Here is a 24,298-nt window from a genome sequence, read left to right as displayed (position 1 = left end):
AACGTGTGGTTTGCCAGACAGTGAGGGAGCTGCGGGCTCCTTTACTGATCCTTCTGCTACGCCATGGGCCCCTCTGCTGCTACTGCCATAGAAGGCTTTTGCTGTTCTGCCCCTGCTGACCTGGACGTGCCTTTCGACTCAGGCCTTATTGGCCTTGAAAAGGAGATGGATACGCTTTTCTTCGATCTGGGAAGAACGGGATAAATAAAGCCCAAAGACTGAGTTGCTTGACAACTTAAAGCGAGACATATTGTTCAAAAGGAATGGAAAATGGAGACTTGTTTGTAGTCAAGAAAAGGAACGGAAAATGGAGACTGTTAAGTCATGGAATTTAAAGGATTGTTTGTTACCTTTTCTGATTGTATAGGCATCCTTGGGTTTAGTATGTAAAGCAATGTTCTATACACTTAGAATGTTTGATGTTTGTGTGTGTGTGTTGGTGGAGCGTAGACTCCCCGCACACCCAGCGCTGTTTACTTGCCTTTTATACCTTTTATAAATATTCTTTTATAAATATTACTAAATTCAGGTTGAGTTGAGACTTCATTTATAACATAGGGTTATCGTCTGGTAAAGAGGTTGTTGGCATTGGGTAATTGTTCAAAGAAAACTGCTTGCATTTACACATTCTGAACAATCTCCTTGGCCAGTAGCTGAAGTTTCATCTATTTACTAGTGTTTATTTATCTGTAGAGCTTTCCTTTGCATAATTCTGACTTGAACTACAATCTGAAGATTGCGCAGTATTTCATTAATAAAGGTCAGAGCATAAAGAAAATCAACACTGAAACGTCTGTTTAAAGAAGTAAAAGTGAGGTTGGGCTACATAAAAATTTGGAAAAGAAATATAAATCCAAATGGATTTCTGCAGCAGTCATAACAGCATAGATATCGATACTATTAGACTATTTTACATAGACACTGCCTGATATTTTAAGTCCAGAAGCAAATAATAATTTTGCAATCTCTTTCCATAGCATACAATATCTTGTATTTATATGGAGTGTTCTGCACACAGTGTGATGCTAATTAATGAAGTGGCATACCTATTCACATTTTCTCTAAATTTTCAGTTAAGTATTACTGATGAAATTGTAGATAATATGAGTCCATATCAAAAATATTCTGTTATTGGTATATTTGGTACATATTGGTAGACTTGTTCACCAAGAATATTATTTATGGACTACATGATTATTTGGCACAACAGTTTGTAAAAAATACAGGATATAATTTGACAGTTGTTTATATTAGAAATATATAGTATTTCAGTGATAGAAGGAACAACTCTGATGTATGATGATGGAACCAAACAAGAATAATAAAACATACATTAGTGCTTACTCTTTTAAAACAACACTGATTTAGATATATATATGTGTGTGTATGTGTTTGTGTGTATAAATTTTAATAGATTTGATTAATGGGCTGTGTTGAAAGGTAGCTGAGATACAGGCACATTGTTTTCTTTTGTTGTTTCAGAGGGCTATAACCTCTTCCAGAGTTGCACAGAGAACAGATGAGAATAAGTGTAAGATCTTCTGTCCCCATTCATTAAGATTCACCAGAGGACGTCTGTGCCTGTTAACTTTATACAGCCCTTAATTTTAGCCCTGTTGATTACCACTTTAGTTGATGTATGGTCATATCTGCCCTACAAATATACTAGGAAGAAGAGATAAGTGTACATGTACAGTGATGTTGTGGCAACAATTTGATTTCCAGAGGGACTGGGAAGTCTAAATTTTCCTCCTGGAATCACAGATCTGTGAACTGTTGGGTGAATATAAGGTTTTCAGTCTGAGCATGGAATAAATCTTTAAAGTTCCTCTCCCATGAACAGATATTTAGTTTCATTGGTTAGTGCATATTGTATCATATTCAGTTGCTGCTGAGACCTTCAAAAGATAGGAATATGTTAAATTTTGCCCCAGAAAGGTACACAGTATAGTTCTTTTCAGAGTAAGTGATAACCACTGCAGATGCACTGAAGAATTGTACAGGTTATTAACATAACCTCAAAAGAGTTACCCTATTGAATTAGAAGAAAGGTCTTCATATGAATTTATGAATTTATTTGGTAACCTTTAGTACTAATTATTTGATTTTTACTAGACTTCTAACTGGCCCTATGCAGATTGTAGTGATAAAAAGAAATTAGCTTTATGTTAAAAATATCATTACTCTATAGTGTTTTTAAAATAAAGTAATCTGCTTCAGAATGTCTGTTATTCTCAGGATGATTTAACAACTTGTCTTAGATGCATTAGATGTGGAAGCAACAGCAGCAAAGATGGCAGCATAAACGTCATGCTCTATTACCTGCCCTTTGCTAAAGAAATGAAAGAGAATGTGGGAGGAAGAAACACTGTGTTGAGAGTGCTGAGACTGACAGCCATGAAAGTGATAAAATCTTATGAAATCAACAACGTGCAGAATATGTATTAACCAATTATGATGACACGGTTTCACTGAAAAGTGGACCCACTACCATTACAACCAAACTGTAGGCTGTTAGGACAGGTTTATGTTTCCAAGTGATCAAGAAAATCATGTATATGTATAGCTTTAAATAGATAATGAAAGTTAGTTGAATCCAGAAGCTCTTCTAATGCAGCTTCATCTTTTCTCCTATCAGTACAGAGTTTGAACTGTGAAATACTTTTTTGACTCTGGGTTTTTCTCATTATTCTCATCTGACTTCAAAATATTTTGTAGCCTCTTCTTGTTTGGGAAGGCACGCAGTCTTGGTCTTAGAGCTTGGCCAAGATCCCCATATTCTCAACATCGCACATGTAATACACGTGCTACTGGGAGCTAACAAATTCTCAGAAACACCTATAGGGGAGGGTGTTTTGTTTGTTTGTGAGTAAGATGCAGGATTTTTTAATAAATATTTTGTGTATAGCTCACCAGCTTCTTTTCTGACAGGGTGGCATGACTGCATGTGTTTGATTTGTTTGTCCTTAAGCTTGGACACTGTGATCTTTTATATAGGCTGAGAAAAGGAAGGGATATTGCTTCTGCCTCGTACCATCACTGGGTCACTTGGAGTGGAAAAATTTTGCTAATCTGAGAAAAATAAATAAATAAATAAATAAATAAATAAATAAATAAATAAATCTGGTAGCCTCCAGCAGAAATGACTCAAGGAAACCCATTTTTTGTTGTTGTGGTTAATTCTCATTTAGTAAAAGCCCTTTGAGAATTACCAATAAGAAAATATCTAGGCAAATCCAAAGCTGTAGCTGATCTGGATGTCTCATCATAGATGTGGCTTGAAGACAATTGCCATTTTACTGAATTTGTTCCTGTACTATATCACACAAGCAACCACATGGAATCCTGTTAACAAATGTTTCAAATTTCAAAACTCTGTTGTTTTGCTTGTTAAAAAGCTACTACTATATTCATAATTGGTTAAAATCAATTTTTTTTTTCCAGCACTGTAATTTCTGTTTCCAAAAAAAAAAAAAAGGGAGGAAGGGAGGAAGGGAGGAAGGGAGGAAGGGAGGAAGGGAGGAAGGGAGGAAGGGAGGAAGGGAGGAAGGGAGGAAGGGAGGAAGGGAGGAAGGGAGGAAGGGAGGAAGGAAGGAAGGAAGGAAGGAAGGAAGGAAGGAAGGAAGGAAGGAAGGAAGGAAGGAAGGAAGGAAGGAAGGAAGGAAGGAAGGAAGGAAGGAAGGAAGGAAGGAAGGAAAAAAAATTAGATAGAAGCTCTTTCTACATCTCCTTTGATTTGAAATTGTCTTTCAAGAGTGTGGGAAGTTGTAATTAAATGTGGTATTCTGGGTCAGGTCTTCCCTTTAGAGCTGTTCAGTACTTTCTTCTGGGTATGCATGACTTGTCATACTCAGGAATTGCATACATCTTATTCTTTAATGTCTGTATTACTTTGTTCAGAGGCACTGTGATCAATTAGCACAACCAATTATTTCCTGTCCTTTTGTTTCCACCTCAGATACTTAGGGAAGAAATTCTTGTTAATAATGTTTAAGATGCCTTTTATATCATTCTATTTCATCCTGTTTTTAACATTTTTGGTCTTCAGCATCAGTGCATTTCTCCAGCTTCCCTTTTAATGGCGGTATCTTGCAGCTTTGTGTCAACAACACATTTTAGCAGCATGCTTCTGTGCAGAGGTCATTACTACAAATACTAAATGAGACACTCGTCACAAGAATGATTCCTAAGGGAAACCACTTGTCACTTTTCTCTAGCTTAACAATTCAATTTTCAGTGCATCTTCACCTCCCATTTAGTCAGAGGTTGCCACCTTTGTATTTGTGTATCTGTCCTCCTCTTGTCTGGCTTTTTGCAGATCATTGCTGCAAAAGTTTCACAATACTCTTCAAATGAGTGAGAAGTTGTGCTGATGTCTTAGCAAAATATTTATTACTCAGAATTCATCTTTTCATGCAGCTGCAGATTCTATTCCTATCAACGTATTTATAGCACACCCATCACCAAAGTGTAAGAAACCCATGGCAAGCAGAAAAATATGTATATTTACACAAAGCCCACTCAGAGGACTGCGGCACTCAAATGCTGCAAGTTTTTCCTTCGTGTATATAATTTTGCAAAGCAGTTAAGGATTCTTCATGCTTAAATGCCTAAGGAAACTAAGACATTATTTATATTAATTCTTGCATAAAACATCAAGAAAAGTCAATGAAATCTTGGAATATTTAGAGCAGCAATGCTTGTTTATGCAAAGCCATGACACATAAACTCATATTTATTTTACTATCAGTTAAAATAAATTCATTCAAAGGACACTAATAATAACATGAAGGCACAATAAATTGAGTTAAAATGTTTGGGCCTATCTTGTATTCTTAAGGTCCATGACAAAACTGGTTAGTACAATTTTACAGCCCGGAGAATAATGTTGCCACTGTTTTCTGTGCAGTTGCAGCTGAGAAACAGCTTTTTCCCCCCTTTGCTTCATGACATTTTCTTTTTGTTTATTAAAAATAGAAAAGGACAGCTGCATACTTAGATTTGCATTAACTTCATAAATTGTTAATCCTGAAAAGACATGCTGCTCACAGAGGGGGTTTAGTTTAATGCTGTGGACTCCCATTCAGTGACTATCGCTATTTCTTATGTCTGAAATTGTGCATATCAGGCAATATTTGCTTCTGTATAAACTGAGCCAATTCTCAATGTGTCCCTTGATGCAAGTAAGAGCTTTATTTTTGTTCTGGAAAAGAGGGCTCTCACATCAATCTACTTTGTCCTGACATCCAGGCTTGGACAAGGGTTAAGGAATCAAGCTGGCACATATGCTACCATACACTACCATACACTACCATATACTACTATTTCCAAGCCTCTTTAACTCATTTACTTCCCTGCCATAAGTTTTTCCTTTTATTTCGGCTAAACTGAGATACTGAATATACTTAGTGAATCCTTTATTAAAGAAATATGAAGGAGGAAAACATGACTGGAAATTTTTCAAAATTTTCATTGCTTACATTACAGATGACAGGAGAGTAGCATTCAATCAAGTGAATGTTTTGGAAACATCTCTAAGCTATGTCCAGTTATGGAAAAACTGAAAACCACATAAAAAAAAAACAATATTTAAGTATATATGCTGGAACTTAGACAACTCCAAAATTGTCATCCTGAGAAACCTGACTCAGCTACTGCTTCACTGTGCAATGTATAGCAGAGTTTTCTATTTTCCAGGCTTTTAGCTTTCAATGTCTGTGTTCCTGGACCGCCTACTGAGATTGTTCCACAAGGCAGAAAATAATTCATCATCTAAAAATGATGAATCCTTTCCTAGTAGCTATGCTTTAAAAACATATCTAAATACAATACACAAACAATAAAAATGAACTGCAAGAGCGATACAATGGTTCCAATCCTAGCAGCGCTGTTTGATGATGCCTATGAAAGCATTTCTGAGTTTTTTGAAACAGAGAAGTTTCAGAGGTGTTAAGTTCCTCCAGGTCCAACTATAACATTGCTGAATATAGCACTGTGTCTCTTTTGCATATATTCAGGTTGATGTATGATAATAAATGAGATGTTGTCAGTGAACTCATGTTCTGTTTTAAGTTTGGTGAAAGACCAAAGCACCTCCTTCATTTTCAGCATTGCTGAAATGAAGTTATATTTACAGTACTGCAACTCAGATCAGGATCTGATCCATACTATCAAAAATGTATCCCTATGAATGTGCCAGAACTGAAATTCTCATTACTGAGCAAACAATAGCAGTAGGAAGCAAAGGATATGATGATTGTAAAATAATTGCCTGCCTCCACCTGCTGAGGAAAAATGTGTCATATTTTATATTATATAATGTCTTACCATTAGTAGCAATGCATTCCTGTATCTATATTTTTAGTACTGCATTATCTATGTCTACATTATCCATAGATACTGCACAATCCATAAATACTCTTATGCTAATTACTTTACCATACACATTAAAATAGTCCATATTCTTTGCCCCTTTCTTTGCTTTAGTCTTTCACATAAAGACTTTAAATAGCTTCAGAAATATATAATAAAATAATAATCTGTAGAACTATTCTGTAGAACTATTGGTTCAGTTGTGTTACAGACAAAAACAAACAAACAAAAAAAAAAAAACAAGGAGAGAAGGAAAAAAAAAAAAAAAAAAAAAAAAACAAATGGATAATTTCCAAGGTATTGGAAGTTAATTCAATATTTTTTTTTTAACTTATGTGGATTTCATCTTTAAAATATTAAAGACTTAGTATAAGACTTACGTATACTTGCTGAAATGACAAAAATTGTCTTAAAACAAGAGTCCAAAAATTTTAAAAGCAAAAATCACAAAAATCCTGAGCAAGAGAAGAAGCAAATTTGTTTTAGTCCATCATATATTTAAAAAATGTAAAACCTCCACTATGACTAGGATATTACAAATATATTTTGCCAAGGATCTTCACCCTCATAATGATAATGAGAAATAAAGACAGAACTATTTTCTGTTCTGAAATTGGTTCCTTTTTTATTGTTTCTCTTTTAAATACACTCTCTTTCAAGCAAAACCTCAACATTTTTGTTCTGTTAATAAAAAGTTCCTACCAGTGTTCATCTCACATCTGTGACCTCATCTGGAATACAGACAGCTCTGAAGCTCTGCTATTCATGCATACTAAGGATAACACGAAAGCTAGCTTTTCAGCAGTTATAAGTTATAATATCTTGCGTGAAAAATGCAGGATTCCATATTGGCACATTTTTCTTCCTCTTTTCCACATTTGTTTGCACTTTCTTTAAAAGGAACAATGTCATAAACTTTCAATTGATGAATGAAAATCAAAGTCAATTAGAAGCAGCCAGAAGAACCAATGTTGATATCACTGGATCTTCATTCATCTTTTCCATTAAGGACAGAGTAGTCGCTTCATGTGTTTAGACTTCATTTGCTTTCCTAAATTTGTCAAACCACAGTCATACCATGGAATACCACTCATTAGCAGAGCAGGAACCAAGTAAGAAAAAGTGGGTATCTTTTATAGTCTCAATAAATAAACTTGTTACTGAGTTTATGATTTTGATTTTACTTTCTCTTTGCCCAAGCTGTACTTTATTGTGTAACCAATCTCAGTGAGATTTCTTCTGGTTTAATATTATGAGTATCCAGTTATCATACAATATTTTCAGCAGTAGATCTTGAAAACATTTACAGAAGAGACCACCCACATTTAACAGATGGAGAAACTCAGGCACCAAGGCAGGGGCACACTGACGTTCATAATGACATTGAAAAGCAGAAGAAAATAACATTTTCAGACGCAAAACCAATTTGTTCAGTGTAAATGTCTTGTTGCATTTGAAAGCTCAATGTACAGCTGATTAGGAAAGATATGCTAGCATTGGTAAAACTTGGTTAAATGAAACTAGCATTTGAGACAATCAGATGAGTAATATTAAGAGAAACAAGATGTTGAAAGCAAAACATTTTGTACAAAAATCCTGAGGCCAATAAAAGAGTATTTTGACCTTGGGTTCTTTTCTGGGGAATAGAGTGAGAAGAAAAGTAACATGTAGGCCTTTCCTTGATTAATCACCACACAGATAGCACTTGGAAGTCCGAGTTACTGAAGTTACATCATACACCCCTGACAGTCTTATGCATATAGTCTTTTGTCATCTCTGGATCGTGACAGAAAAGAAACACCACCTCAGCTGTTGTCAAAAGCAGGTTTCAGTTTGGGATGCTGTTGGAAACTTCCAAATGCAGAACTAGGACTCACTCTAGGCTCTTTTTGTCACCTGTAAGGAAACAAATGAGTATTTCATTCTGAAAGACTAAATATTCCCAAACCTTATGGTTATTACAAGAAAGAAGTGTTTCATGTCAGCTACCCCTTATCTTCTTCTAAATCTTAATGTTTGTTTGTTTTAGTATTTTTGTACAACTAAGATATTATAGTTCTTAGATGAATGCAATGAAGATGCCAATTAATACAAAATGAGATTATATTCATTATGAATGATTTGCTAAAATGCATTGAATGCTGCTATTCTAACCCAGTAACTTTTTTTTGTGATGATATTCCCAAGTAATTATTCCATCTGCTGGCCAATCCTCTGTTGAGCCGGTCCAAGACAGAAAAATTAAATAAAATAGTGTAGATTTAATGAAATTCTGATAGAACAATTATTGACTTGACATTGGTCACACTGAGGCAGAACTGTTAGTGATAATCAGAGTGAGGTTGTAATTTTCTATGAAATGTTTTTCTTATTAGGTAGGAAAAATGAAAATTATGTTAAAATGAAAATTGTTTGGCAGATGAAATCTGAAGTAATAACTTGCAATAGTACTTTCAACTGTCCCAAAATGACATTAAAGATATTTTTCTTTTCTGCTTTTATTGTTTATGTTGTTACTACTCTTAATTCAAACATTACTCAAATAATTTACTGGAATTTCTGTAAAATGTATAAATGAATGTGTATCTCTCTGAAATTCTCTTACTTATTCTTATAGTTTGTTTGTTTGTTTTGCCTCTGTTAGGGCTAAATTAGATAACTGACTAATAGTTATCTATGTTTCTGCACTGATAAGACAAGTTTTGTGAATCTCACAAGATTTGTTATGTTTCATAAAATCCAAAATTCTAACAATAATGAAAGAAATAATAGTCTTTTGGACTCATTTTGTATTCAATTTGCAAGATGGTAGAAAATCAGTGCATGTTTTATTATTTAACATTTTTATTATTTAAAAACTTTTCAAATATAGTTAATATTTCAAGAAAGAATGAGCTTAGATAAACACATTTCAGTCTGAGATGGGCATAATTTATTCATGCAACTGTGTTAAGTGATTAAATATCTCAGTTATGCATATTTATTGTGTCTCCTGATAAGATATCTGAAACTTTGGAAATAAAGGGAGGATAAATTCCTCCTACCTATCCTAATCTTAGTTTCCTCTGGGCTGGGAACCAGTGTCTTTTTAACTTGGTCAGGGGTGGAAATGTTACATGTAAATACAACCATTGGACACAACGAGATGTCACCTTGCAGCAAATATTTTTGACAAGGGATTTAAGCAATAAATAAATATTGCAGGCAAGATCTCTAAGATCCCTCGGCTTACAAATTCGTGCATTGTGTAGCATATGTAAGCTAAGTAGAATCAAAAGTGTAAATATACATGTATCCACAGGACCAATCCTAAGAGCATAAAAGTGCTCAGAACAGGTCTGGTGTAATTTAGCTGTTGATTAGTGCTGCAGGAAGAAAGGAGAACTACATTAGGAAGAGCTAGAGTGGTGCGAGAAAGCATTTTAGGAGAGTACTATAAGAAGTGTTGGGGAAATCATGGAAAAGCTAACCAGGACCGGCCTGCTCCATTGGCCTACATAACAGAGGACACAGAAAAATCTTCTGGCAAATGGTATTTTCTACCTTATCAAAATAAATTAAGTTCAGATAGATTGAAGAATAATCTGTTAGATTCTTCTAACAGATTAAAAGAAGAAGAACCTGTTCTTGTGATAGGGTGAAAACTGATTATAGGCACTTTTGTGTATGTTAACAGCAACATGGATTTTTAGTCTTAAATGAGCTTGCTTAAAAACATGGATAATTAATTATACTTTTAAGAAGTGGTCTTTGTTTTCCTCCTCTTCCATCCAAACTTTAAGTAACTGTGGAAAACACACCTTTATCTCCTAACAGAGCATGTGCTCTGTGCTGTTAATAAATAAATACTATTTTTTTAAAAAATATATATTTTATTGCTTTGATCCTTGTTTCTCAGTCCGTACATTAAATTTCTCAGTTCTGTGTCAAAGGTGGGTTGTTTGTTCTCACATTCCACATATTTGGTTGACTATCTTCACTTAGCCCCACATATTTCCTGTTGTAATTGTAACTCATGGCTCCAACTAGACCATGGTGACTTTATCTATCGCTCACATTCGTGTCATTGCTAATACTGCTTCTTACTTGAGGGAGAAAATTCCTCTTAAATCTGGACTGCTATTGTGTTATTCTCCTTCAAAATCCTCCTTAAAACTCTCTGCTTCTATGCTGCTCATATAAGTCTTGACAAAAGATTAGACAGCTGGAGGTCTGAGACAAGCAGCCTATCATGCTGACCAAAACTGCATTTTTTTGGTATTTTCCCATCTGTCTCTTCCCATCTGTTGTTTCTTGTCATGTTCTTAGATTTTAAACTGTTTAGGGGCAAAGGTTGTCTATTAATTAATGCTGATGCAGCCCAACTACATTGTGCACAATGCAGGTGATTAATAGAGCATAGATTCTGCAACTGCAAGAGGAATAAATTTATTATTAATACCAGCTACATCTTTAATAAAGGTAAATCCATTTTGGGTCTTCATTTTTACGTGTCATTTGGGTTAGTTCAAGACATATGACACCACACTTATCTTCACATATTATCCAAGTGAAAGAAAAAATTTTGTGATGTTTCAAATATTTCTGATAGGAATATGTTTTGAATTTTTAAATGTTATCAGTGTACTCCTCTCCCTTAAATGCTTTTGCTTCTGTGTTGTCACAAATTTGGTTTGCTCTTCTGCATATACTCAGGATTTCTGTTAAGAATTTCACATCGCCTTTACTGCACTGCAGTTGTGATCTGTGCAGTTTCACTTGTTCCCAAAGAGAATTCATTCAATGAATTCAACCTTCAGTCTTTGTATCTGTTTGTGGGTTTATGTGATATAGTCATAATATTTTGGTTGAGGAAGTGTAGATATATAATATTTTTAGATACAAATCATTTGCAAAATCTTTTTGTTTTTGCACAGGAGAAAATGTGTGGAGTGAATTCAATGTTCAGTAACTTTTATTTTACTTAAATATATACCAGATAAATAAGACTGTTTTTCTCCATGTTTTCACATTTTCTGTAGTTATTAGGGTGAATGCTTTGAATGTGCCATAAGGCTGATCTAGGAATTTGGATGTAAAGATAGCGTGCTATTATCAGCATGTGCTTTACATAGTTTAGGATGTGATGCCTCATTACTCACATATTTTTACTTTATTTTCCATGTACCAGCCATTAATGATACAATAGAGAAATGGCACTGTTATTACTGAAATGTTAGTCTGAAATGTATTTCAAAGCTTGTACATAGAAGTAAGAGAGTGATGGTCATCACTGTTACTTAGGGAAAGCTTTCAACAAACATTTCACAGAATTCTTAAGACTGACACATCCCAAGAACCTGGAAGGAAAGGCATAAAACTATGCAAGTATAATCTGAGTATATTCTGAATTGCCACTCTGTTAGTTCTTTAACTCTTAGGAAAATTCACTGTGAACTCTTAAACTGTGCATTTAATTCTTGGCTAGCTGTCAGTAATCAAAATTAAAATACAGACTTGTTTTGAGTGTGTATTTCTCATTATTTTGTACTTGAATACTGCCTATAGTGCTATCATTAGTATCATGTAAGCCTGCCAAAATTGCTGGTGCCTAAACTATTTCTTTAATGAGACACTTTTTCTCAAGCCAGTGCGTGGTATTTTGGCAATGTTCTGCTAGCGTGTTTTATACACATTCTGTAAATTCACATTAACATTAATTTATTTTGCATGCTAGTAGGAAAGAAACCTGTGAAATTGAAAGAGACTGAAGGAAGAGGTGGAGATTACACATTTTATCTAAAGTGATTGACAATGTAATTGACAGAGCAGAGAAATGTGAGATGATACCAGACAAACTGGAAGTAAAATTGTGGAGGAAAATGTCCCCATATGGTTTATATCTCTCCCCTCCCCCCCTTTTTTTTTCTGCCCATTCTGTCCTTCACAAAGAGAAGAGTTCTTATCAATGTAAGAGTTGTGAATGAATTTACATTAAAAGAAAATATCAAAACAAAGATTCCTTATATCGTTGTGTAATCCCTCTCCTTCAGTCTTGAAATAATTTTTGAGCTTCTGTGGACATAGCAGTGTTTTCAGAAGTGACAGAATCACTGAAGTCCCACTGAAATAAGTTTGTGGTAGGTAGATCTTATTTGAGTGGGTATTTTTTACATTCCAAGTATATTTTTATTGAAAGTAAACTACATGTTGATGAGGACATTATTAAGTCAGTATATTTATTGTATGTGTGTATAGAAAAAAGACAGGTTATAGTTTCATGTATGTTTCAAGTTGCCATAAGACTCCTCTGAAAAGTGCAATCCCTTCCCTTGTATTGTTTCCTTTCCCTTTGGTGCCTTTTGTTCTGACACAAATATTTGTGTGGCCACACAGGGGAGCCACATCTGACAGCTGAGAAGTTAAAACTAATTTAGGAAAAACAAAACGTGAGTCATTCAAAAAGGAGTGTTACTTATCTTGGTGGAAAGGGATTCAACTTCATGTTGCCTAAAGCTATTATTAGGGCTTTGCCAAACACAGATCCAGTGGCTAAAAGACTATTTCACAATTGAGCAGATGCCCAACCAATATCAATATTTACAAAGCAGAAGGAAGCAGCCAGCAATTCAGTTGATGACAGACTGAAATTCCTGATTAGGTTATCCTTAAATATGTTCTTAGAAGAAAGGGGAAAGGAGTGAGGAAGGTGAATGATAAGTTGCCACAAGTATCTGAAAACCTCAGAAATCCAAGGAAAGCACAGGTATCTAAAAGTCCTTCCCTAGCCCAACAGCTGTCCTCTTCTTCTGAATGCAGAAGGATACGGGATAGGAAAGAGTAATATAGTAAGTAATAGAGTAATTATATAGAGTAATATAGTAATTACATTACTATAATTATATTATAATTATATTATATTTATATAAAAAAATATAAAAAAAAATTATAAATTATATTATTAGAGTAATTATATTATTAGAGTAAATTATATTATTAGAGTAAAATTATATTATTAGAGTAATATAGTAATAGAGTAATTATATAGAGTAATATAGTAAGTCTATAAACCCATAGGTTAAACAGTAATGTATAGTTTGTCCTGTGAATCCTGGGAGGGAGATGCATCTAGGGTTTGTTTCTGCAATATGAAGATGGAATGATTGTCTTTCTTTGTCACTTTGCCCCATAAAGCTTTTGTAAGTGCATTGTCTACTTTTTGTTTTTTTTCTTCTTCTTTTTTTTCTTGTAATTTAAACCTGTAGTAGAAGTAATTTCAAGAAAATAGTTAAAACAGAACAATTTAAAGACATCTGGATCCTTGAAATTGGGATTTTATTGTAGTATCTAGATGAGTATCCTGGTGTTGAAAGAACTGAGAAGACGCTTTTAGCTTTAAAGAGAGAGTTGGAAGCTTGGGATTTGCATCAAGGAACTTTCTTCCAGTGATCAATGGTAACAAGATAAGCTTTCTGTCAGCACCAGCTAGGGGAAAGAAGCAATGAAGTCTTAAGGGAGTTTATAAGAACTGCATGATAAAATGTCCTGCTTTTGATACTGTTCCCCTGACTCCTTTTTGTGGTCAATTGAGAATATCACCCTAGATAAGTTTTATTAAATTTCAGATCAATAAATTACTAATTTGAAGATAATTTGGTATAGTTTAATATCAATTAACTATTTTTTTAAGGAATAGGATTGCTCTTTTTTGTGAAAACTAATAAACATTTCTCATGGACAGAACAAAAGATTTTAGCTCTTAACTCTGCTAGCCACTGAAAAATAATCAAAAAGAGGCAGATAATATTAGCTCATAGAGCTGAGTGCAAACCTACTTGACAGTTTGGAAATGAATGGCAAGGATGTTTACCAGAAGTTGCTGAGATATTTCTGAAATACAGTTTGGTCTATTCACGGTTGCAAGTGAAGGTATGGAAGATGCCTGATTTTCATGAAAGTTTTTGTTGTTGTTGTTGTTATTGTTGTTTTCATATATACCAATGCACTCATTTCTAAGTTGTCCTTAAGTATCAAATTTATCTTAAATAAGATTTCAGATTTGGGTCCAAGAAATTACATTTCTCAGTACTTCTTCATAATTTTCAGATTAATATATTTAAAAATAGTTATATTTGTGAACTCTTCATTAATTTTACTGGAATGCAACAAATTGTGTTAGAATTTCACTCTCTCCTGTATTTATATACTGTTCTGCCTACCACAGAACCCAGTCAGAAAACTAATAAATGGAAAGAGTATGGTTTTGTTATTTGTTCAAACAAAATTAGGTTGAAGTATCTAATGAATTCAAGTTGGACATCAGAGTGCTTATTGTGAGTGCTTATCAGAGTGCTTCAGTCATTCCATCTATAAAAAATTTCATCCCTCTATATAAGTTAGTTCCCTTCTTACATTAGTTCTCTCTTTACATTATGAATAATGTTAATATTTAAAATAAAGCTTTGCTGGAAGTAAACAAAGAAATTTTCAATAAATAAATGATTTTTTTTTAACTCCTTCTACTATAACTTTTCTAGAAGTTAATTTAACATCAGGTGGTAGTAAATGTGACTGAAAAAATATTTTTGTGTTGTTTTTTGTTTTGCTTTGTTTTTCTTTTGAGACAGAGCACTTATCACTTACAGGCATGTGGTACTAATCTGAAAGATGAATTGGTTCATTCCCTTCAAGTACCACATATCCATTCACACACCACCAAGTTTAACACTATTAAAGGGTAATTTCTCCTGTGAGAGCTATGCCCGGTACAGCCAAAATCTCTACACAGTGCCTTTTAAACTTTCATGGCAGGTAAGGGGATTTAAATAAAATGCTTCATCAAATGTGCAATCACACACATATTCTTCCTATTGAAATATCCAAGTATTCAAACAACAAATAAACATTCCTAAAAATCCTAATGCTCTGAAATGTTAACAATAAGTGTAACACAAACAATTAAGTGTACAGTTCCCACTTTGAAATATTGTGTTGGAATCAAAGTGTGTGAGATACCTCCTGAGCATATTTTTTTCCTGAGGACAGGAAAAAATATTGTGAAATTTGTATTTCCTATTAAGTTCTGAATGTAGTAAAATGTATCAGAATAATCAAGGAATATATTTTTCCTTCATCTGTCATAATTGCCATGATATATATATATAAATTTATCACCATTTTTTTAATTTACTACAGTAATTCATTGAATATCCTATTATTTATCATAGGCTCTGTATGTTAGTGAAGGTGATAGTTAAGTCTGTGGTGAGGTTTTCTTTAGAGCATAGTAGTTTCACATGTTCCTGCACTAATATTTGGGGGCTAAAGTATTATCTGCAATAATTTTGCTTGTTTTCACCTAAAGATGAACTTTCCAGGGATGCCAGTAAAAATACACTTTTTGAATAAAGTACTGAAAAGTTATAAGAATAGATCTTTCTAAATCTTTTCTTTTTCTTTAAGACAGTATCTTTTCACCCCTCCTTCTTTCACCATTAAATTACCTTCATTCTAAGATTTTTTGATTTATTTTTTATTTTTTTTTACATTCACACTAAAATGAATACTCTTTCTTTTGAAATTAATTTTTTATAACTTAAGGTCACAGATTATGTTGTCTCTGACTTGAATGGGGTCAATATTTTAGTCTAAAACATATGTATTTTTTAAATGGCTGCAGTTTTGGAATCAGATTCACAGATCAGAATCAGCTTGTTAGTGAAGCCAAACTAATCTGCATACCCTGAAGACATGAACTTGAAGCTTTGCCAGATCATAGGTCATATTTACAAAACTGTTTTGTTAAGATGTGAGTAACCTAAATGCTATTCTTCATGTTAAGGAAGCTGTGCTGCAATTCACAAGACCTTTCTGTGTCAGTCTCATCTGCAAACTGACTTGCTTGGCTTTCTTAGGTCACATAAAATTTAGGTTCTGCTCCAAGTACTGAAGTTGGTTTGTCAACAGTATTGGCCTTTTATGCAAGAGTTCAGGGCTTAAAGCATTAATAAATCAAAGCCTCCCAGATACTAATTCTCTCTTGTGCCTGAAGGAAGTCAACTCACGTCTTCCAAATGTATATATTACCCTGAAGGTACTGGAGTAATTGAAGGTGAAGGGAATATTCTCTTCAGTTTGAAGCTATTCTACTTTGCATTGAGTCAGTTGGGTCAAAGAACACACAAATGTGAGCATTTGGCTACCCATAGCAATTGATCACTCATCTCAAAGGAGAAAGAAAAATAGGAAAATCTGAGTTTCAATCCTCCTTCTGAAAAATACTTCACTATTTTATACTAAGCATTCTTTGGATATGGCTTTTAATCCAAAAACTGGTTTGAAATTTTGTTCCAGATGAGATGCAAGCTGAAAACTGAGTATTTTCTTATTTACTTATTTATTTGCTATTAAAAAACAACAACAACAACAAAGCAAACACCACAACAAATATTATATTTCTTTTTTCTGGCCATAGAGCAGTTGTTTAGTTTGATTTTGTTGTGCATTTAAGAGGACAGAGTGCAGTGGTCCTTTTGTAAACTTCTTTGCCATCAAGCACTATTCTTCAAAATGTGTATGTTCACAGAAGAAATTTCAATAAGATGATATAGCACAGAACTTACAGTTGCTAGTTTTAACCTACAATTCTAGTAGTAAGAGGCAAGCTTAATCCCATCCTGGTCTCAAGGAATTATCTGGATTTTCTCCTATCAGTTGAAATATCATTAATATAATATGCCACAGATCATCATAGAATCATAGAACAGCTTGGGTTGGAAGGGACCTTAAAGACTATTTATTTCCAACTATCCTACCATGGGCGCGGATGCCACCTCTAGATCAGGTTGCCCATGACGTCCAAGCTGGCCTTGAAAACCTCCAGGGATGAGGCATCCATAGCTTCTCTGGGCAACCTCTTCCAGTGCCTCACCACCCTCTGAGTGAAGAATTTCTTGCTAACATCTAACTCTTCCCTCTTTTAGTTTAAAACCCTTCCCCCTTGTCCTATCATTATCTGTTTGAGCAAAAAGTTGCTCTCCATTGTTTTTTTTATAAGCCCCCTTACTGAAAGGCTGCAGTGAGGTCACCCCGGTGCCTTCCTTTCTTCATGCTGAACATCCCCAAGTATCTCAACCTTTCTTCACAGAAGAGGTGAAGAAATATTTATGCCTCTGATCATCTTTATGGCCCACCCTTGGACCCACTCCTTCTTGTGCGGGGGGCACCAAACCTGGATGCAGTACTCCAAGTGAGACCTCACAAGGACACAGTATGTACCCTTGTGATTGTAAACTAGACGTTGGTGTTAATTATATTATTGAAAATCAGAGTAACAATGCAAACCACAAATATATTGGGTTTATAGTGCTATCCTGTTGTAGCTCTTAAAATAAATAAATAAAAATAAAAAACTTTTTAAAAAATAAAGGTGAAATTAGACCAAAGAAAAAAAAATAATGCTTTATCAAAAAAGTAACATACTAAGTACTCAGAAGTCTGTTAATGAAAATGTTCTCACAGTAATTGTAACCTGTCATCAAAATTCACAGGTGACTTTTCTCTAAGCTTTTAGATTAGTGCAATACTTAGAATGCTGGTGAAAAGTAATAAAAAAGGTAGATATACAAGATGGATGAGTCCATCATAATATAGGATTTGATTACGGTGTTTTGTTGTTGTTGTTGTTTTGTTTTGTTTTGTTTTACAATAGATTATTAAATATAGTTTATTTTATTTAGATTTTTAAGAATAAAGCATAAAACAATAGGATTTGTGTGATAATGTAATTTGAGAAACTAAGTAGAAGAAAATTTCATTCAGGAATATTAACAAGGCTGTGTACCAGACTGAAATCCTATATAGCTATGCAAAACAATGAGAAAAAAGTCTGCATGTCATGCAAAATCATATGCAAATCACATACTGCCAATATTCTCATTCATGCAAAAATTATTAATCAAATTGAAAACCATATTGTTGGGTTAGATTTTTTTTAATATGTATATAAATACAAATAAAAATAACATTTGTTCTCTTTGCTATCATGTTTTCGAGCCTTCTAAGAGTCAGCTTAAGCCTTGTTGTCCTCCTGTTTTCGTTTTTTATTTTCTTTATTGTCAGGGTGGTAAAACACTCTGACAGGCTTCCTAGCAATGTGGTTGATGCCCCATGCCTGTCAGCATTCAAGAAGCATTTGGATAAATGCCCTTAATAATAATATGCTTTGACTTCTGGTTAGTCCTGAAGTGGTCAAGAGTTGGGCTTGACCTTTGTAGGTCACTTCCAACTCAATTATTCTATTCTATGTATTGGAAGTGCCCAGAGAAGTGTTAACTGGGAAATATTGGGAGAACTGGGCAGTGGAGAGGACAACCAGACATACATGGGTAGAGGAGAATGTGTTGGAAAGGACCAAAATGCAGTGACTGACTTCTAGCTTCCCTTAAGTTGGAGAACCAGCAGCAGGTAAGAGGTTCTGGAAAGGGCAAGAGAAGGAGCAACAAGAAAGGGTGAAGGCTGGAAGTCAGTGAAGCTTTTTAGTTACATGCACAGTAGAGCAAATATACTTTCTCTGAGTTTCTATTCTATAGACCTATTCTATCTATACTTGTGGAAAATACATATTTCCAGGCAGACTGACTTGTATGAACATCTTTGGTGATATTTTGGAAGGGCTGAGAAGTTATAGTGGAGCCAGCACCCCGTCACACAGTCTCAGTCACAAATAAGGGCAATAAGAAGTTACTTTCTGAAACAGATATCTAAATTAATCCAATAATACCTAATTTTGAAAATTAAAACAAATTTCTTCTGAGGACCCTTTATTATGTATTTATACATTTTTGGGTGGTTTCACCAGGTGTAAAATATTGTGAGGAAAAAAACAAAAACAAAAGCCTCTCATCCAGCAGGACTTTTGCTTCTGTTAATAACACGCTATCAAAAAAGAAGTGCAGGAGCATATAGATAATTCTTTCCGAGGGACTATCTGTTAGCTGTTAAAAGGAGAGGTATGAGAGAAACCTATGTATAGATTAAATTCATTGTGAATTTAGGCAATTCAGTGCCTCAGGACCCTGATCCAAATAAACACTTACATACCTGCTAATATCAGGCACTTGGATAACCTTGTAGCTGTAAAATGGATTATTTTTTTTTTATATATATTCTTGGAAGTATGTATGTGTATTTCAATACTTTTTTGAATTAGATCCTTAGTAGAGTGTAGGTTTGAGCCCTGGAGAAACAAGGAATAACAATAAAGAAGTAATAGACCAACTAGACATAATATCTTGATTCATGTGGTTAAAGAAAAAAAAAATAAATGGTCAGGAAAGAGAGTTGAAGTCTACAGGGTGTTGATAACACTAAACTAATTTCTCAGTTGCAGACTGTTGTTACATTTGAAGAAGCTATGATTGTAAACTAGACATCGGTGTTAATTATGTTATTGAAATCACAGTAACAATAGTGAAATCATTATCTGATTAACTGCTCAGTTTTATAATCGCATGCTGCACAGGCAGAGTAATTCCATGATGTCAGCTGACTGTCTAGATTTAGCATATTCATACAATGGTTTTGAGGTATGAAATGAAATGCCAGATACAATAATAGAAGGCAGGCATGTAAATCTATTTAAGAAGGTGAACATGTTTCTGGAAGAGAAAGAGTAGGAAAATTTCTGCAGCCGTGCACTAAATATTTTCTACTAAAGAAGTAGAAAATCACTTGTGATTTCCACTCTGAATAATGTAAGCACAAGCCCTGATGGATTGTTTTCTCTTCTCTTTGTATCTTGATTATTCATGGATTTCTCCAGGTGGACTACAGAAATGTGGCACAGTGTCTTGGGATGCTGTCTTAAACAAAAGAAAAGCAGACTGTTGAGTGCTGCTTTGTTAGTTTATTAAATATTTGCTTTTGTGATTTTCTTTGTTTTGTTTTCCCCTGTGTCTCTTATAAAATACTGCCATCTTCTTAGATTCCTTTGAATCATAGAACGGCACTGTCAAAAAGACACTAGAGTGTTTGTATTGCTCCTGCATTCTTTATAATTGTAATTATATTTCTAATTTGTAATTCTGAAAAACAGAATAATAAGTGACTCAAAAATCTCCTTGCAACTCTGTCCCACTAACTCGGGGTTGGGCTGTCATATCCAGAGGTTTGGTCCAGGCAAAGACAGTAACTGATGCTTGTGGTGTTTGGATAAACTGTAAGGATAAGCTAGGTTTGATAAGACATTTGGATGCTGTTTTGTGTGTCTGCTAGGACACACAACTGTCACTGAAATACTGCTCTTCATTTTCATTTAGATGTTTAAACATCTTTGCTCTGATCTGAAGCCTGTTGAACTCTGTACATATTTCTGTGAGTTTTAGATAGTGTCCCAAACTGACATCATAATGTTTATATGATGTCAGCATAACATCATTTCACAGCTGGAGTTTTAAAATAAGTTTTCGGAAGTGAAAATACTTGTGCAGATTTAGCGACAACCATCTTCACATTCATAATTCTGCTCCAGACTTCAAAGCAAAAATAATATCTGGAGAGAATACAGCCTTGATCCCATTTTCAGTCCCATGAAGCACTGAGCAATTCCTGCTGATAGGCCATCAGCTTGCTCTCTCTGCTGCTACAGAGTGCTTCGTTGCTGATAACTTCGTAGCCTCCTTTTCCTTGCCAGCTTGTGCAGTAAGAGTAAGAGTACAACCTAATCCTGAACATGCACTGAGGCAAATCTGGCATAACAACTGACAGTAGGAGAGGAGTGAAATCAGTATATGGCAAAAATAAATAAATCAATAATAATAAAAAGCCTAAAGACTGTCAGTACAGAACGATCTCTGTTATTCCAGGATTAATGCTCTTTTGGAGACTGGGGTTTCTGCATAGCTGACATCTGTAGGGCATGGCATCAGTAGACTGTTCTGAACAGATAAATTAGAGTTTCAAAAAATAAAAATAAAAATGAAAATAAAAATAAAAATTAAAAAATCAATGCCCTTGGAATATTTTTCCTTAAGCAAAGGAAAGGGATTGCAGATTGTATGGTAGTATTTTCGTAATACTACGAAATCTAATTTCTCATTATAAACTTCTTGGGATGTGGTGGCAAAATAACTCTTTCAAATTTGCAGGCAGGGATTTCTGATGCAGATAATCAGTGAGGATTATGCACATTTAATTTCCTGGATTCTTCCTAGGCAGGCATTGAATTCTTGCTGAAAACATTTTTAGGTGTGAGGACATTGACAACTGAACACACATGTAGGACCAGACCTAGAAGTCACATACCACTCTGACATAATTCTTTTGACTAAAAGGAAATGCCTCCATTTTGTCTCAGCTGAGACCCCGTGTCATGTTTTTCTAAATGGTAGCTGATCAGTTTTCTGTGTAATCCAATGTATATTTAATACTTTTTCTTTCCTGCCTTGTATTAGGGCCACCACAGAGAACTGTTTCCCCGAAACAAGACCATGAGGACAGGAAGCACGACAAAGTCTTGGACAAGGGTAGTGAAAGTGGGACTTCCTGCAACGAGTTGTCCACCTCAAGTTGTGACAGCCACTCAGAAGCAAGCACTCCTCAAGAAAATGCTTCTAGCACTCAGCAGTCCACAGCTCATCAGCCAAATACTCTGACTTTGGATCGCCCATCTAAGAAGGCCCCAGTGCAGTGGATGCCACCGCCAGACAAACGCAGGAACAGTGAACTCTTTCAAACTCTCATTAGCAAGTCCAGAGAAACAAATCTTTCCAAAAAGAAGGTGTGTGAGAAGCTGAGTGTTGAGGAAGAAATGAGAAAATGCATCCAAGATTTTAAAAAAATCCACATTCCAGATTACTTTCCAGAGCGCAAACGTCCTTGGCAGTCTGAACTCTTACAAAAATATGGGTTATAGTACTCAACTCTTTCATTACGTGTCTCTGGGGCATTTGGTGTTTAATAAGTTGCCACTAACTTACTGATGTTCTTCTCCTGGCCAACTCTGCCACCAGAGCTATTCCTGCTGCTTATTTCCTTCTGTGAACAGTGGATGTTGGATAGTACATGGTTTCTTTAAAAATATATATAAAAAGATAGAAACTTAAAAATACAAAAAAGTGTCTCATCTTAACCACCTCATAATAGCAAAGAAAAATGTGCATGGTGAAGAAAGATGGGTTTTGAACTGTAGTCAGTTGAGCTTCATTATCATTTTGAAATTTATCAAATAAAAATCTCAATCATCAGTTAATGCCTCGTTTTATGTCACAAATAAAAATGACTCAGACTTGCTATGGATGAAGAGAAACAGGGTTGAAAATTTGATTGAACTGGTTTCAGAACTAACTCCCAATGTTCTTTCAATGTTAATGCAATAAAGCAAATACCTATTTTGCATGAGCACAATGTTACAAATAAATCACACAAGAACAAGAGGTTGTCTGTTGCTTGGAGAATTATTTGTTTGATACCAAGCCTATAAACGTAAAACGTCTAAGGGATTGAATTTGCTTTGTTCTGGGTCTGTGATTTTTTTGTGTGTACAGTGTTCTGTATGTAAGGATGGTGTAAATATGCCTTATACTGTTTTATTATTGCACCAACAACGTTCATCTATTAGTGCTTGTCAGGATTATTTCTGTGAAATGCAAACTTATGACAGATTGTGAAAACTGGTTTGATGGTCTGAAAGTTTCTGTTATGTTAGTCGCTAAAATTGGAGAAAAATAAAAAAGACTTTAATGTATTTATTAAAAGAACCATCTGGTAGATTTTCTTGTCTGTTGTTATCTCCTCTCTCTTTTAAAGAGACTCAAGCAAATTGTTTTGTTTTGTTTTGTTTTGTTTAATGTTTTCATAACTACTTTGCTAAAAAAAAAAAAAAAAAAAAAAAACAACAAAACAACAACAAAACACCACGCATGTTTCAGGAGTAGGTGAACAATGTTTAGTGCAGTGCCATTTAATCAGAACAACAGTACAGACTCCAGAAGGAAGAGCTATGCTAGGCTGCAGAGGAGAATGAACTAAAACACTGAGTGTTTTCACTAACAGAACTGAAAGCAGTCCAAACTTGACAAGTTCACAAAAATCATCTTAAAAACAGAGAATTTAAAATATAACAGAAAATTTACACATTTACAGAATAAAGTTTTCTGTGAATAGCCTTTTCTGTAACAAACCTAATTTCTCAAAGCAGATAGAGGAAAATTGATATGGTTTTCGTTATAACAAGGTAACTGTGGTGCAGACAGCCATACTTGGAATGGGTAAGGGCTGCTGGGGTCTGCAGGAGAACTGCTGGGTTCTTACACACATGAAATTATCACTGGGCATAAATGCACAAACATATGTATTTATCCCACACATTTATCAGGATTGAATGCCATACATATTCTTTAATAGGAACTGTACGTATGCATGTGAAATGTTTTCTTTCTGGTGTCTTTTCTGGCAAAATGGGGCTTCTTGTTTTTCCATTTCCAAGATTATTCCTAATACCTATATTATTTTTTAGTCTCCTAACAGGCAATTTTGCATAATTTTGATAGCAGCTCAGTGACTTCATTCACTACTTAAATGTATATATATATATATATATACATCTGGAGTTTATTGCTCTTTCCCATTCAACTAATCAGTTTACTCCAGCATTTTATCTTTTGAAAGACTTTTCATGACTTAAGACTAATGAAAATTTTTGAGAATCTCACACTGAATTTTCTTCTTGCCTTTTGAATCTTACTTCACAGTGCTTCTCACAGGTTATGCAGTTTTCCACTGTCTTTATTTTATGCTATTTCCATTTGGGATGATGCCTTTTAGGTTCACACAGTAACTTGAACCTTTCCATTAAACCTTGCCATTGAGTTTGGAGACTGTTTTGCGCTACTTGCTCTTTGCACTTCAGTCACTGCCTGCCTATGGTATGGCTAGGTATTTGGTTGAC

At 34.6% G+C, this 24,298-nt stretch overlaps 1 protein-coding gene across 1 annotated transcript in view; it reads left to right on the top strand.

The window, feature by feature from the left end:
- The window catches only part of KCTD8 (potassium channel tetramerization domain containing 8), a 90,553-nt gene extending 67,433 nt beyond the window's left edge, over positions 1-23,120 (top strand). The window contains exon 2 of the mRNA XM_068680242.1: positions 21,804-23,120. Within this exon, the coding sequence (XP_068536343.1) occupies positions 21,804-22,264 (461 nt within the window). The 3' untranslated portion in view covers positions 22,265-23,120. The remainder of the gene's footprint in view (positions 1-21,803) is intronic.
- The last annotated feature ends 1,178 nt before the right edge of the window (positions 23,121-24,298 follow it).

This window comes from Anas acuta, chromosome 4 (assembly GCF_963932015.1).
Source record: "Anas acuta chromosome 4, bAnaAcu1.1, whole genome shotgun sequence".
Classification (NCBI taxonomy): Eukaryota; Metazoa; Chordata; class Aves; order Anseriformes; family Anatidae; genus Anas; species Anas acuta.
This window is presented reverse-complemented; position numbering and strand designations above follow the sequence as displayed.